Source organism: Bactrocera oleae, chromosome 2, assembly GCF_042242935.1.
Source record: "Bactrocera oleae isolate idBacOlea1 chromosome 2, idBacOlea1, whole genome shotgun sequence".
NCBI classification, from domain to species: domain Eukaryota; kingdom Metazoa; phylum Arthropoda; class Insecta; order Diptera; family Tephritidae; genus Bactrocera; species Bactrocera oleae.
This window is the reverse complement of record NC_091536.1, coordinates 4,913,743-4,930,213: the sequence shown is the minus strand read 5'-3', so window position 1 is coordinate 4,930,213 and position 16,471 is coordinate 4,913,743. Positions and strand designations below refer to the sequence as shown.

The 16,471-nt window shown below is 35.1% G+C and overlaps 2 protein-coding genes across 2 annotated transcripts; one reads left to right on the top strand and one right to left on the bottom strand.

Moving 5' to 3' along the window:
* Positions 1 to 8,629: 8,629 nt before the first annotated feature.
* Positions 8,630 to 15,941, bottom strand: Ccdc39 (Coiled-coil domain containing protein 39). Its single transcript, XM_036373481.2, has 10 exons — positions 15,570 to 15,941; positions 15,362 to 15,509; positions 14,725 to 15,296; positions 14,325 to 14,654; positions 13,203 to 13,304; positions 12,914 to 13,141; positions 12,281 to 12,851; positions 11,432 to 11,597; positions 11,008 to 11,360; positions 8,630 to 10,953 (listed from the first exon to the last, which is right to left on the bottom strand). Exons 1-10 carry the CDS (start codon positions 15,813 to 15,815, stop codon positions 10,859 to 10,861), a joined length of 2,811 nt encoding a protein of 936 aa, XP_036229374.2. The 5' UTR covers positions 15,816 to 15,941; the 3' UTR covers positions 8,630 to 10,858.
* atms (RNA polymerase II-associated factor 1-like protein antimeros) lies at positions 8,670 to 10,795 on the top strand. Its single transcript, XM_014234083.3, has 3 exons — positions 8,670 to 8,858; positions 8,916 to 9,882; positions 9,939 to 10,795. The coding sequence occupies exons 1-3, from the start codon at positions 8,791 to 8,793 to the stop codon at positions 10,689 to 10,691; spliced, it is 1,788 nt and encodes a 595-aa protein (XP_014089558.2). The 5' UTR covers positions 8,670 to 8,790; the 3' UTR covers positions 10,692 to 10,795.
* Positions 15,942 to 16,471: the final 530 nt, after the last annotated feature.

Below are 16,471 nucleotides of genomic sequence, written 5' to 3'. Positions count from 1 at the left end.
CACCTATTAGGTGGACAACAGTGCATATGGCTGATTCTTTACCGAACATATAGGCCACTCCATCGAGTTCTAGTGTTGAAATTAGGGGAGAATATTTTTTTGATAACAGCATGTCCTTGCGCCAAAAATTGATAAAATTAGTTCAATATTTCCCTTAGCCCCCATATACCTAATATAAATATTTTCGAACTTCCGGTTGACTCTATACCGCATCTATCGGTCAATATGTAAGAAGTCTTAATAAAGTTAAGTAAGAATCTCTTTCTAATAACAGTGTATCATCTTGCATGATATTGTAAATAATGGATGCAATACTGCCTACTTTTAATTAAAATATATACGATAATTTCGTATATCACTTTACCTTGCGAGAGTATAAAATATTCGGTTACACCCGATATTAGACCTTCCTTACTTGTTTAGTTTCAGGTTTCATCCACGGAGAAGGCCGGAATGAATGCAGCAGTGAAGAACTTTTTTTTTAGCGTCGTTGGAGATCTCGTATAAATCCAAAAATATTCAATTTTTTTCACTGCGTATCTTTAAAAATGTATAAATATATCCGAACAATCTAAAACAATCGTTAGTGTGTGTTTTTTTGTAGATTCTCATAATTCGACGTTTTTCTAGCCTGTCACACTAGGTGTGCCCCTTAATAAAATTAAGTGAGCAGCTTTACTGGTAATAATGTGTATTGGTGCTAAAACACGGTTCAGAACATCTTCTAGCCCCTACATATATCTCGTTATTATAGTTGAACTTATACCAGATATACCGACCAATGGGTAACATATATTTATCTTAATTCTGTAAGATATGTTTCATATTATAAATCATCATATGAGTATGGACTCATATATAATTTATTCCATCCTTTTTGTTAACGAATCACAATTTCGTCTAATAACGACATTGAATTCATATGCAACACATTTTGTTATAAAATTTAGCTGAAGCCTGGAAATATTTTTATGTCTCAAACTCTTACGAATCGCGAAAATATATAATGTTCGGTTGCACCCGAACTTCCTTACTTGTTTGTCGTAAACTTGGAATTCGATTGGTTGTAAAATTGCCACAAATGTTTGTTGGTTATCAAAAATATATATGTTTCCCAAAAAATGTGTATGAAATTTCTACACCGTATATAGTTTCTCTCTATGTTAAAATACTTACTCACCTAAACTCTCTTAATATTTACACAGTTTCTAGCAGAAAACAATTTAGACTTCACTGCGTCAATCGAGTTCAACATTCCTTTGTCCTCAAAAGGACATAAATTCACTGATTCACTAACCACTGATGTAATGTGTTTTTGTTTTTTTTTCACTTAATCTTTCACGAAATCACAATTCGCCGGTGCGTCTTTTTCGGATCACCTTTTGGCCTACAACGCTTCAAACACGTAACGAGGCGATTAACTAAAGCTTAAAATGCAAACTAAATTGGAAAGCTGGAAATGGCTTCCTTCACAGTTTCGCACTCGAGCATCTGCCAAGCTGAGGCAGCAGCGCAATCAACAACAACACCAACACCAATTACACACTACTTCAAAGAGAGTACGAATGTGTACACAATAACAAACAAAGTTAACAACAATAATAATAAAAGCACAACAACCATAGTAACTTTGCGAAAAAATATCAGAAAATAAATACGAAAAATATATCCCAGCTGCCCATGAGCGTACGAATCCATGCAATACAGCAACAATATAATTTTAAAGCAAACGGCAAATAAAATGTGGGTGGGGCGATGCAGCAACTTATTCGCAATATCGACTTTCCGCCAGCACTACAAACACGGCAAGGTGGCAATGTCGCTCAGCTCGTTGTCGCCAATGTTTGCTCAATCGGTTCACCGGTTATTGTGAAATGTATCAATATTTTTGCTTAACGATCAGGCGACGCGTGACGGTGTTTGTGACTATATGAAAAGGTGCCAGGGACTATTCGTTATAATCGTGTGCGTTATAAATGCTCCGCAATCTATTTTTTTAAATTTTTTTTTATTATAACTTCTTTATAATATCTGTCAATTATGCACTCAAAAACGTGCCTCTAAGTGTATGTGTGAAAGGTGCCTGCAACACGTTTGTTGCCACATCTGGCGAATTTGGATAATGAACAGTGAAAAGAAAGGCGAAACTCCGCGAAGAGCTGATTTAAGAACAGTACATCGGTAAAGGATCTTAAGTATTGGTCAGCGCTTACATTACATTACATTTTAGCGGACTGCGGACTAAAATATTGTACAAATTTTGTTGTAGCCTTCGGGAATCAGATAATTTTGGCTATTGGGTTTTAAATTCAGAAGAAGAAGAAGTGGAGACATCAAAAGATATGATGACGAAGGTAACTTCTGCTAGCTAATTGTTCGTCTATGTGAAACCGAACTAGCCTTTGAGATTTAAAGATTTTGAAATTGGTTTTCATATATTGGTGCCTTAAGGCACCTTGTTGGAGTCCTCCCAGCTGAATGATTCTTTCATAAAGATTATTCAAGTAGGAAAAGAGCTACATAAATACAAATAATTCTATTAAATCTTTTTTAAGTTCCTGACTAAAAAACTGTTAACTGTTTAACTTCATTAAATAATTGATCAAGCTTCCCCACTCCCTGTTCTATGATATTTAAATAATTAAATGATAAAGCTTTAAGACTGTATAAGCAGTTTCTTGTCATACGAAAAAAAATAATAATAATTTGTTAGTATCTGATTCTGGCGATCTTCCAACTTCTCGATGTTAGTTTTGCAATTAAATTGGTTTTTTGATTCCAAATAGTCCTTGGTCTCGGCAATTATCTCTTCATTTGCCCATATTTTTTCCAGCAAACGATTATTGTTACGTTTTCGAACAGCAACACATATCTTCAAGAACATATCCAGAAAATGCGGCGAATTTAAAAAAAACTTGAGGTCCAATTTGACATTACTTTTTTTTTGTGGCTCGATTACGAACTTCCGCAGGCTAACTTTCTGGAACATTTGCATAACACAATTTTCATATACGATGTACATGTACCCAACACACCCCTTTTATATCTGTAGAGTCAAATATATTTCTGTCAACTTCATTAAAATAATTTATTAAATTTTTTGATGTTTGATAATTTAGCAAGCCATGACAGGTCCCAGATAACATTTTTTGTTTAATAGTAGTTTATTAGCTCACGAAATTATTTTTTGTACACTTTTTAAACACCACAATTTTTGTCGTTAAAAATTCCATATCTGACGAGCCAGTTGTCGACACATGTGTTTTAAAAGTTAGAATTAACTACAACACTTGTGCATCCAATTCTAATGAATCCTTATCTTCGATACGTTACGACGAGTAATTCAAGAATTTTTCAAGCATTTTCCAATTTTACTTAGACCGGGACATATTAGTTCACTGTAAATAAATACGTATCAATGCAGACCGGTAAATATTGTGAGAGTTGTTATCAACTCATATAAGACAATTAGACCAAGAGAAAAGGAGGTTATTTATCTCGAAAAGGCGCTTAGTCATCTTAGTTATTTTTTGGTTTAAAAATGTAATGAAATTATAATGGCCCACTGAAGCTATTTGAAATAGTTATTAGTTTAGAACTCGGCTCAGTTGAATCCTTTATAGAATCTGCTATAAAGTCTCGACGAAATTATATTTCCATGGAATAGCTTCTTCTCATTGCAAGGGAATTCATTTCACTTTTTTTTTGTAATTAGTAGCAACAGTGCACAAAGCAGGCTACTAGTCTCTTGTCTATGTATATGGTGTCTATCACGCCAAGCCAATGGCGACCATCTTAGAAATCATTCGTACCAGTGACGAGCTCTTTTCGGTGCGAAAGTTCAATCTCGCATAAACGAAAACCTTATCACAGATGATCACTAGCTGTTTTGAAAGACCAGTAAATAGCTTGTTTTGCACATAGAATGTTAAGTAAATAGCAGCATACCTATGTCCACAAAAGGTGCAAATTTCAAATAATTTGATATGATTATTATTATTTACCATAACTTTTCGAAATTATAAGCAATTATCATATTTGTTTGCGTGCTGGTAATCCGATTAGAACCTTAATCAAAGTTATTGGTGTTAATTTCCCATATATAAAGTAAATACATTTTGCATACGAGATTATTTGCTTAAAGAACCTTAAAAATTAACACCAAAAAGATTTTGCGACGTTTTGAAAACATTTTATTAGTTTTGCATAAATTTTTTAAATGATCAGAAAAGTATATATATTTACCAGTCACCATGAAAGGAATGTTTTTATTTACATATACATACATACATATTCATATATGTATCAGGTTTTGTTGTTTCAATAATTTATAAATCATTGATTGCGACATACGTACATATTCATATTTATTTACACAGCAAAATCGAGAAAAATACTTGTTACAATATAGTCAACCCTTGTTTAGAGTTCTCCTCTAAATTAAGGGAAAATACTAAGATGATTCCTCTGAGAAAAAATTCATAAACTATCTTTCAAAAAAACTCACAAGATATTGTACATCTATACCGTATCAAAAAACTCTTATTTGGTAAGTCTACTTACTTAGTTTTATTGCTATATTTTTTTCTTGTCCGCGAAAATTATATTAAAATCATCCTCAATGTAAATTTAATATATTGAGTTCGTTTGGAAAAGGTCATCTATAGAATCGAATTAATAATATTATATTCGAGAAATAAGGTTTGGCTCAAGGTCGAGACCAATTTCATTCATATTCAGCGCTTTTGTTTTTAAGAAGACCGTCCACTTAATTGCATTAAGATTGCACACATTTTGACCAACCTAAACGGTTTAAAGTCAGTTGGAAAGTCGGCTATCGCCATACCAGGTATATTGGAGCAAGGGGATGGCCTGACATTAAACTACAATAATTAAAAGAAATTATTCCCACGCAATTTTACTAAGATAACTCCCACAGTAACCGATATATTCGGCATAAAGTCTGCAAGAATAACGAAAATTTTTTAATGTAGGGATTTGAGGAAGTAATAACCAAATTTTAAGCATTTTTGGTATCATAACATATTCACCAGAAAATATGCTATTTTAATTTCAATAATATATCTCACAGATTGACAAATACTTTCGGTAAAAGGTCAACAATACCAATTAATGTGTCCATTTTCCGTATGCGTAAAAATGCAAGGCTAATGTTATATGAATTTTTTTTTAATCGGTCGATATATTTGTAGATATAGGAATTCATCTAAAAGTGGGTGGTGCCTCGGTTATTGTCCAAAAATTATACCGATCCCTGGGAAGCGTGCCTTACGTATTGGCAGTGAAATTTAATGCCTCTGGCGTATTTATTTAGTGAGTTGGACTTCACAGTTTCTAAGTAAAAAATGTAGTACGATTATATTCATCGGCCGATAGTATTTAGTAGTTTAAGTTTTTTATTTTTATTTCTGGAACATAAATGGGACAGGGACCTTTGGTCTTACGAGGTAATGCAAAAGAAGCTGAAGTAGGTTCATTTACGTTCTCTGATTCATCCGTTTATATGTACACAATGTGCTAACTACAAAATATCTATTGTTACATATTTTTTCAGCCAAATTCCAATTATCATAATAACGTAAGAATACATATCTATGCTATATAAACTAATTTGGAACTATCACTTTAGTATATGTATGGATAGGCATCTGTGATTTGAGGAACTTTAAAAAATGGGCGTAGGCCAACCCCCTAATAGGTTGAAAATATATGTATATCTCACAAATTACTAAAGCTATATAAATCACTGGGAACAAGTTTTCTTTTATTTCCTCATATGTAACTGTGTGAAAACGAAAGAAATCGGATCATAGCCACGCCCACTCACCACATAACGGTTATGTTCAAAGTTACTAAATTTGCTGTAAAATAAATGCGTCAGTCGCATTAAATTTCACAGCTAAGATGGTGCTTAATTCTGATGCTAAAAGCATTACAAACCAGCTAGTTGCTTCTTTTTAAGGTGTATGGACATTTTAATAATTTATTTATTGATTCGTATTATTGAGATCCAGTAGCTTAAACGTACATAACAAATTGATCGCTAAACATAACTGCAAATTCTTTTATTGAGTGTGACAACTCAATTGCTTACCTACTAATTAAGTAATTTGCGTATATAACACAAGCTATCGACAGATAAATAAATATGTAGTTCTAGATAGCATGAAAATGTAGTTTTGTTAACGTCAGAGTATGATATACATATAAGTACATAGGTAAATGTGGCTTTATAAGAAAACTTAATAAGAAACTTTACACGTTGAAGAACTCGCGCTGTTGGCCTTAAAAACGTGATTCGACACTTTCCAGCTGTAACCTACAACTTGATATTTGTGTTTCGCCGTCCACCTACATAAATATTATTTAATAAAAGATTTTTATGCTACTTTTTTTTATAAACTGTAACTGAAAACAGTAAATAAAAGCAATAAAAAGTAAGAAGACCTAAAATCAGGTGCAATCGAACATTATAAATATAATAGGCGGACAAATATTTTCTGTTGTTGGACGGGAAGACGAAAATCATTATACTGGGTATACTTGTATGGAGGATAAGCAAACAAACTACATTATGTCTAGAATAATATGTTCACAGATATCCAGATATACAGAATGTGTCCACTGGAGGAAAGGAAATCATTATATTACATTAGGTACATGATTTCATTTACTGGCATTAAACTAAAGCTGGCTTGAGAACTTATGTATGTATTTACACGCAATTTCATTAACATAACTAAAATAATATGCTATGCATATGGGGGTAATTCATGGACAGATTCACACATTTTCGGCACCAAAGTACAGTATACGGTACTTAAAATTAAATACCAATTAATTTTATTGATATATTACATATTGGCCGATATATACAGTATAAAGTCAGCCGAAAGTTCAAAAAGTTCAAAAACAATTATATTAGATATATGTGGGCTGGAGAAGTACCGAACGCATTTTATTATTTATACATTTTTGGCACCAGACACACTTATTATTAGGAAAAGATGTGCACTTTATTTTATTAATATAATATATTATTAATATATATAACAAACTGTCTTATATTTTCGGTATAAAGTCAGACATAGGTTTGGGGTAGGGCTGTAATCTTTTTCATTCAAAAATTATATTTTCATATTTTAATTTCAACATTTTGGATTAAAAATTAAATTTTAATTTTCTTTTTGTATTTGGGATTAAATTTTTTGTTATTCTTGACCCCCGACTTTGATGCCAAATTTAAATGAATAGAACTTATATCATGAATCAACATACTCATGTCATGTTTGTTAAAATAAACAATTTGCCATTTCATGTGCATGATAATTATATAATAATTGATGTTCAATTTCAGATTTCGAATTACAGTACGTAATTACGTAAAATAATAAAAAATGGGCCTTAACATACCTTGCCAATTTGGTAAGCAATCGTTAGGTCACCGGTAATATCTAGCTCCTTAGGCATTGTGTTTTTGTTATAAAATTTTACTTTTATATGAAATGTAAAAAAATATTGCACACAATGCATTTTATAACAGGATTGTTTAATTGTTTCCAAAATTTATCACACACACTTTAACAATGCACTTATTTATACTTATGAATAATACTCATGCTTTTTATAGTACATTTTTTTCAAATTAATTTAAAAATCCTTACGCAAAATATCTTTTTACATTTCGCAATCTTATATTTTATTATTAACACTCCATTCGCGACGATGGCAGTTACAACAATAATGAGTTTAAAATGAAATATAATGTAATTTGTCGATTTTTAACTGTGATTTTTTCAGTAAGAAGAAAATCGCTCAAATAGAGACTACTCCACATACATATACATATGTACTTATACTTAAGTATACTAAGTTGGCAAGGGAGCACGTGATTCACGAGTTATAAAATTTGCTGTAAATTGTAAATGCGGTTAATTCAAATATATGTAAGTATGCGTAATTACCTACACAGACATTTATGTGTAGTCTAGGGTATAAATAGTGGCTTGCGTAAAACAAAAACCGCAAGTTGCAGACCTGAATGTATGGTGAAATTAGAATTACTAGAATAAGCTTCTAAATGTCTTCCTAAAAGGCCATAACTTTCCGATTAATGCCAATTTTACAAATAGTATAAATCTAATTATTGTTAAACTAACATCCTCAACATCAACAAGCATTTTAATTTTAAATATTTTTTTAAATTGGATTAAATTATGCGCATGCTAAGCTAGAAGCAAATATCCGTCATATGTTATTAAGTTACCAACGCCATTAGAAGTGATTAAGTTATTGGCAACACTAACCGGAATTTGAGGCAGAGAACGTAAATGAATTGTTCTTCTAAGTTCTTTGTTTGAGGTACGCTTAAGTACTTACGCTTGTATACATTATGTTAATTTTTTAGCAACACCGATGTAGACACAAAGAACAATTATTACTTTAATAATAATTTTAAATATATCTTATATAATATATAATAAAATATTACCTCCAAACAATGCTCTATTACATCATCGATAACGAAATATACACGTTCCAAATATCGATTAATTATTAGCATAGCTAGAAACTGGAACGTGAACGATATCAAATGCCGATTTTGACATTTCCTTTCCATTAGGTATTGCATTCGTTTACTATTTTCATTTCTGCATTTTTCGTAATTTCTTGTAAGTTTTATTCATATAAATAACAATATTTGTTTACTGTGCATAAAAGTGTTAGGTGTAAAGCCTTTCTGCCAAAAGAAAGCGATCACGATTAAGAATGGCGCCCACTATTATTAATACAACATCCAATGCGGAGAAGCGACCTGTTAGAGCAGCGGAACGCAAGTAAGGAAGCATTTCCTTAAAAGTCTGTATTACAATTATAATATAATCTCTCTTTAGGTCCGAATTAATATGTCGTGTGAAATATGGGAACAGTCTTCCTGACATACCCTTTGACTTGAAATTTCTACAGTATCCGTTCGACAGCAACCGCTTTGTGCAATACAATCCGACATCGCTAGAACGCAACTACAAATATGAAGTACTTACCGAACATGACTTGGGTGTGACAATCGACTTAATAAATCGCGATTTATATCAGGCCGATCCCTATGCTCAACTTGACCCTGCAGATGAAAAGTTATTGGAGGAAGATGTGCACACGCCACATGATTCGATGCGTTCGCGACAACATTCACGTAGTGTTTCATGGTTGCGTAAGTCAGAATATATTTCGACAGAGCAAACGCGCTTCCAACCGCAAAATCTTGAGAATATTGAAGCTAAGGTGGGTTACAATGTTAAGAAGTCCTTGCGCGAAGAAACTCTCTACCTTGATCGTGATGCACAAATTAAAGCTATTGAGAAAACATTCAGTGACTCCAAACATGAAATCAGCAAACATTACTCCAAACCAAATGTGGTACCAGTGGAAATATTGCCTGTGTATCCAGATTTCAAGAATTGGAAGTACCCATGTGCACAGGTTATTTTCGATAGTGATCCTGCTCCTGCTGGCAAAAATGTACCGGCACAATTGGAAGAGATGTCTCAAGCTATGATTCGTGGTGTGATGGATGAAAGTGGTGAACAATTTGTCGCCTACTTCTTACCAACTGAAGAGACTTTGGACAAGAGACGCAATGACTTTGCTGAAAATGTACTGTACAAAGATGATGAAGATTATGAGTACAAGATTGCGCGCGAATATAACTGGAATGTCAAAAGTAAAGCATCTAAGGGTTACGAAGAAAACTACTTTTTCGTTGTACGTCAAGATGGTGTTTTCTATAATGAATTGGAGACACGTGTGCGTCTAAATAAGCGACGTGTCAAGACCGGACAACAGCCAAGCAATACCAAATTGGTACAACTTTTTCATATAAATATCTATTGTACGTATACTAATTCTATATGTTATAGGTGGTGAAACATCGCCCATTGGATGCCAATGAACATCGCATGCAAAGATATCGAGAAAAACAACTAGAGCCTGCAGGTGATGAGGAGGAAGAGGAAATGGAAGAAGATGAAGAGGAGGAGGAAGAGATGGCACCGACTACGCAGGCCACTAGTGAAAGCAATAATAACAAAGGTGGTGATGCTGATGATGGAGACGAATCCGAACATGACAACGCAGAAGTAGCTCAAAGAGCGAAAGACCGTCATTCACGCTCCCGTTCCAAATCGCATGCAAAATCTAAATCCCGTTCACAATCACGTTCTAGTTCTGGGTCACGTTCAGATTCGGGTTCACGTGCTTCACACTCACGCTCTCGTTCTCGCTCCAAATCGGGTAGTCGCAGTCGTAGTGGTTCTCGCTCCACCGCACATTCACGTTCGCGGTCTCGATCTGTATCCAAATCGCCATCACGTTCTCGCTCAGCTACACCAGCAGGATCGCATAAATCTGCTTCAAAATCACGTTCCGTCTCACATACTTCACGCTCACCATCACGCTCGATTAGTCGATCTCGATCTCGCTCACGTTCACATTCTGGTTCGCAGTCACCGACGAAAACGCCAGCGCGTTCACGTTCTCGATCGGGCTCACGATCCGGCAGTGCTTCTGGTTCACGTTCTGGCTCAGCATCACGTACACCGCCTCATTCGGGCAGCGCAACACCAAGTGGTTCTGATAGCGGTTCTGGCAGTGGCTCGGAAGCAGAAGATTAAACATAATCCTCCAAAAAACTTTAATGAAAGTTGTAGTTTCTGACAAAAAGTTGTGTTTTCAATTTTAAAATCATCAAATATAGTATTTGAAAATAAAAATGTAATTGCTAGTGAATTATTGCAAATATAATTGGCGCCACTGCAAAGTGATGTTGGTAGTTGGGGCATTAAGATGGTGAAAAATCTATGGAAACGACCGAAGGTTGAATAACAACGCTTGTAGTCTCCGAAACGGAAGAATGTGGAGTGGACATAGGCATATCTGTATAAAAGAAATGTATTAAATTGAAATGAAATTATGAAGTGAACTTCGTACCACGCGAGGAAGATGTTTCCGACACATCGCTGCGCCACGAAGCAAAGCTACGTGTTTTCTGCAACATATGCGGCATTTTGAGGCCTTTATCCAACATTATTCGTATTACTTTGGGGCCGATGTCGTCATCATTCTCCGCCATGTCAGCCAGCTGATTAAGTGCGCTCGAATTACGATATTCAAATTCACGCAAATCCAATTCGCGTTCATAAGCGTCGACGAATTCCTTGCCTAAATTGCGATCCTTCACCGCCTTCAAAGAAATTTTGACTTCGCGTTCGGCGCGCTGCAGTTTGGTTTTCTGATCATCAATTTCCTTTTGTAATTTTTCCAATATTTCTCTATTTTCCATGCTTAAGTTAAAACAGTTGTGAAATTAAATATATTTATTGAATAAGGATATGTAATTATAAATGTGAAATACTTTTTGCCAGCTGAGATTTCCATTTGCCTTTCTAGGTTTTCATATATACGTAAATTTTTGTCATTTTCTTTCTCCACTTGACGATGTTTGCTACGTAGAGACTTAAGTTGCGTCAAGGCAAGACAATAGTTGGACTGCAATTCCTTGATTTCTTCCAATACTTGGTCTGACATAAAAAGCAGATGGAAAATATAAGTAAAGCCGAAATAAATGTTAACTTCGGCTGCACCAAAGCTATATTACCCCACACATACATTTTTTATTGCATAAAAGAGTATAAAAATCTCATTATCTTTGTTTTGATCGGTCAGTTTGAATGCTATAGTGATCCGATCTCAAAAAATTGTTCAAGGTTATAGCGTTTATAATCTATACTGTTCCTACGACAGTCAAGTCTACGTAACCGGAAGATACCCGAATTTTTATTCGGCCAAGGACTGTCAACTCGTCAGAATTCTGCCACTACAACAACAACATGATAACCTATACCAAATTTTGTGAAGATACCTTTGCCCAATAAAAAAATTTTCCATACAATTAAGATTGATCAGTCAGTTTGTATAACACCTATAGCTGATATCGGCTGAGCAGCGTCTTGGGGAGAAAAGGACGTGTGCAAAATTTCAAATCGATATCTCAAAAACTGAGGAACTAGTTCGTGTATATACAGACATAAAGACGGACATGACTAAATCGATTCAGCTCGTCATGCTGTTCATTTATATATATAATTATAGGGTCTCCGACGTTACTTTCTGGTCATTTCAAAATTCGTGTTTAACTTAATTGACCCTGTTCAGAGTATAAACGTCTGTAGCATTATTTTGAAAACGTTTTTCTCTCAACTACCTTCATCCACCTTCTTATTCAGGTTCTTGCGATATGAGTCATTCGAATGGTTCAGCAGCATCAGTGTATTTTCCATCGCCTTAATTTCTTCTTCTGCCTTGATAACTTTCGCGTTCAATTCGTTACCTTCGTCTAAGAGCATTTGTTTCTCTTGCGCCGCTGACACCTTTAATTGCGTTGCTGTCACCAAAGTGCCATCCTCATTTATACCCATCAATCTGGAGGTCAATTCGAGTCGTGCACGCACTACATCAATATGTTTCGAACGTTCCCCGATGTCTGCCAGTAATGTGCTTCTTTCTTCATTCAAATGTTTTCGCTTCAGATTTAGCAAATCCATTTGACTCTTTATCTCCACCAAACGATCCTTCATGGTGCGATTTAGTTGCAAACGATGCTTGCCCAAGTGATAGGTATTGTTTTCGCACGCGATTATTTCATTCTCAAACTCCTTGCTGCGCATTTTCAAAAGACTCAACTCGACAATCTTCTGTTGGTTCTTGTTTCTTTCGACACTCAAACGTTTGATGCCGCCCTCGCAGTACATTTGGGCCTCTTTGATATTGAAGAGCTATCACAAAATATTTACGGTGCATAATAAATATATACCATATATAAGTAAATATCACTCACCATCTCCTCCAACCTCTTGTGATCAGCATTGTAGACGTCGGTTAGATTTCGCATATTATAGTCCAACTTTTTGTTTTGTGCCTCGGTGGTTTGCAGTCGCCTTTGCAGTATCAAATTTTGTGCCTCTAACTTGGTTAAATATTTCTGTGCTTCGGCCTCTTGTATGGGATCGAAATCTCCACCTTGTAACATTATTATTTTACGTTCAATTTGTAGACATTTGAAAGCCTAGTGGAAATGTAAATTCACTAGATAAAAGTTTTTAAAATATTTATGTGAAAATACGCACCGATTCGTAGTGAACTTCAGTTAGGCGATTGAGATCCTTTTCCATTTTCTTCGTGTTTCGGATGACTGTGGTGATGCTCGCTGACAAGCCGTCATTGGAAACCTTGAATGATATGTAATTTGTGTTTCAAATATCTGAGGATTTTTTTCATTCGGGAATTTTTATTAACTTTGGTACACCGAATAGAGTTCATATCTCATAGTTAAAAAACAATTGAGATTTCATAACCGGAATGGTCCCGCTAAATATTTCCGAGAAAAGTAACAGTGCAATTAAAAATACTTTTTTACGTCGCGATTTTTTTGCAAAAATACAAACTCACGGCAGTAATCGTATCTTCTAATGAACGAACTTCACATACTTGTATATCAAACGATCTCTGCCATTTTTGAATGCTGAGATGACAATCCATGACCGGAAATATATCCCGGTTTAGCGACCCACAAGTCCCTGTAAGTGTTGTGATATATTTTGTTTTGTAGGAAGTAGATGCTGTCATCAACATCATCCAATGGTTTATGATCGAGAAAATTGAAAGGTACAACTCTATTCAAAGGCAAAGGTGCAAAGATAAAACCAGCTTTTCTGGCAATGTGTCACTATTATTTCCTATTGTCCCTTATTAATTAAGTTTTTAGTTAAAGCAGTGCCATAAAAAACAGCCTAGGGTTTATTCTGTAGACACACAAAAATTCATTAGGGTTTATGCTGTAGACACACGAAAATTCGTTATCATTCCCCAAAATTATTTTTCAATCAGTCGAAGAATGTCGAGATCAAGTACAGCCACGAAACTGATTATCTAGGCCGGCTCGTTTTAACTTAAAGTTGTCCAGACGTCATTGTTTTGCACAAGACAATGGAAGGTCTCAAGGTTGGTTAATATATAAATAGCGCCTATGGTTATCAAAGAAAAAAAACAAGTATCGTCCAATGTTTCCATTGCGAAGTAAAGAAGAATCGGTTGTCTTTGGAAATTGCTTTAGCAAAAGCGTAATCTAAGTAATATATGAAATGAACCCGTATTTTAGGCAGATGGATATATGCTCATGCACTATACCATAATGTAAAAACAGTGATGCAATTTTAATGTGGTGTTAGTAAAAATATAATTTTACGCACCTCCACTCTTCGACAATCATTCTTTAAATCTTGCAAATATTCCTGACTGCGATAGATCAAACCGTTTAACCGAAACTTATCTTTGTTAATCTCTTTTTGTGCCTTCTCTTCGGTATCGTTCATCTCTTCCAGCATTTGTAAACGCTGCTCAGCGCTTAAATGTTTATTCTCCATCTCTACTAGGCGTGTCTCCAGCTTACGTAGTACCGATTTGAAATCTTCCAACGCTTGATTGCGTTTATCTTTTTCCTTAGTCATTTTGCGGTTCTCCACACGTTGTTGTTGTACTTTATTTGAGAGATTTTGCAGATCCTTTTGCAAGAGATCCACCTTTAAAAGCAGAAACATTATACATTTTATTTAATGTGGTCTTTTAACTATTTGAATTATTCGGCACCACCTCATTCTCTTTCAATACAGTCATGTCGATGAGTTTCTGGATTTGCTCTTTCATCTGTGAAGTTTCCTCATTCAACAAGGAGATATTATTTTCAATTTCATGATTATTCTGAATCAGGGCATCTAAGTGTTTATCGTAATTTCTTCGTTCCTTTAAGACGCGTTCAGCTTCGCTGCGCAAATTCTGCAACTCGTTTTCACCGTGTCGTATGTCGCGCTCACGCTGTAACATCTGTTGCACCGCCAACTTCCAAGTCTCCACCATTTGTCGACGCTCCGTATGCGCGGTACGATATAGTATAGCCGTACATTCAATATTCTGCTCCAACGACTTCTGCTCCTCGTATAACTTTACCAATTCTTTACGCAGTTTCTCAAGCTCGTTATGCAGTAATTGCCGACGCAGGTCTTTTTGGCGCGCCAACTCTTGATCTTCCTTGAAGTACTTCTCAATCAATTGATAGCCCTTGTTGGTGTCTTCCATGGCTTCACGCCACTCGAGCAGTACCGATTTCGCCCATTTAACGCGCGATGTCAAGTCGTCGATGGCATTTTTTCGGCGACACAGTTCCTCTGCAAGAGAGGGGTATGTAGAACAGGTCAATAAGATCTGTAAAGTCGTTAGCTATTGCACTTACTCTCTGTGTTGTCTACATATTCGGTGAAGCATTTAGTTTCCTTATTGATTTTGTTGATGTCGGCTTTCAGTTTCGATTGCACACGCTCGGCTACTTTGTAAAGATGTATCTCCGTGTTCACTTCAGTCTGATGCGCTTGCAGTAGTTTCTAAAAGCAACGCATATCGCTCAGTATCATTTTACTTACATATATTGCTCAACTGCTTACCAAATTCTGATTCACACACATTTCGGCATTTTTAGAATGCTGCAACAACTTTTCCAACCGATCCTCGGTTTGGATGTTCGATTCGAGCATTTGTATTTTCTCCTCCACCATCTGCTCCATTTCGGCCAAGATGCAGAGATTTTCCTTGCTAGCCATGGGTATTTCCGCCTGTGGGTCCCAACCCATGTCCATCATTGCCTTTCGTATGATTTCATCTTGTGTCTGTGAGCCCTCTTCTGTAGCCATTATGCCCTATACGCTTCAGTAATTATTAATACAAGTTTTTATTTTAATAGAATAGAATAGAATAGAGTATGTTATAATTTTGCTTGAAAAGTTGATTATCAAAAGTTGAATGAAGTGGAAGTTTTTGAAATTACGACATGCGAGTACTCAGTCTATCTTTTAATAGCGTTTCTACGTTTTATCAATAACACCTTGCGTTATAGCAACACTTACTGTTGTCACAGGTTCCGTTAGTATTGTGCATAAATTGTGTGGAAATGCGAAGCCACCCACAGTTTTGCTCACCAAATGGGGGTCGCATATTATATTTAAGTGTATAAGTATATATAATTATTTTGTTTACTAAACCTGAGAAGCTTGTCTTATGCAATACAAAATTAATAAATATATGTTGGAGATTATCTTAATTTATGGTTCGTATTCTATGGTTCCGGAAATAAATTTTAATTATTTAAAAGGTTGATAAAATTTCAAAGTAAGCTATTGCAAGACAGAAATCTTTTCTGAAGATTAGCATTTACGGTTGTACGAAGACTACCTTAATTTTATATTATAACACGACTAAATTGCAAACTCATCACGTCTTAACGCGTACTCAACTCACGTTACCGGAATTGTAACCGAACTTCTTTATGCTATTACCAGCATTAGGGTTT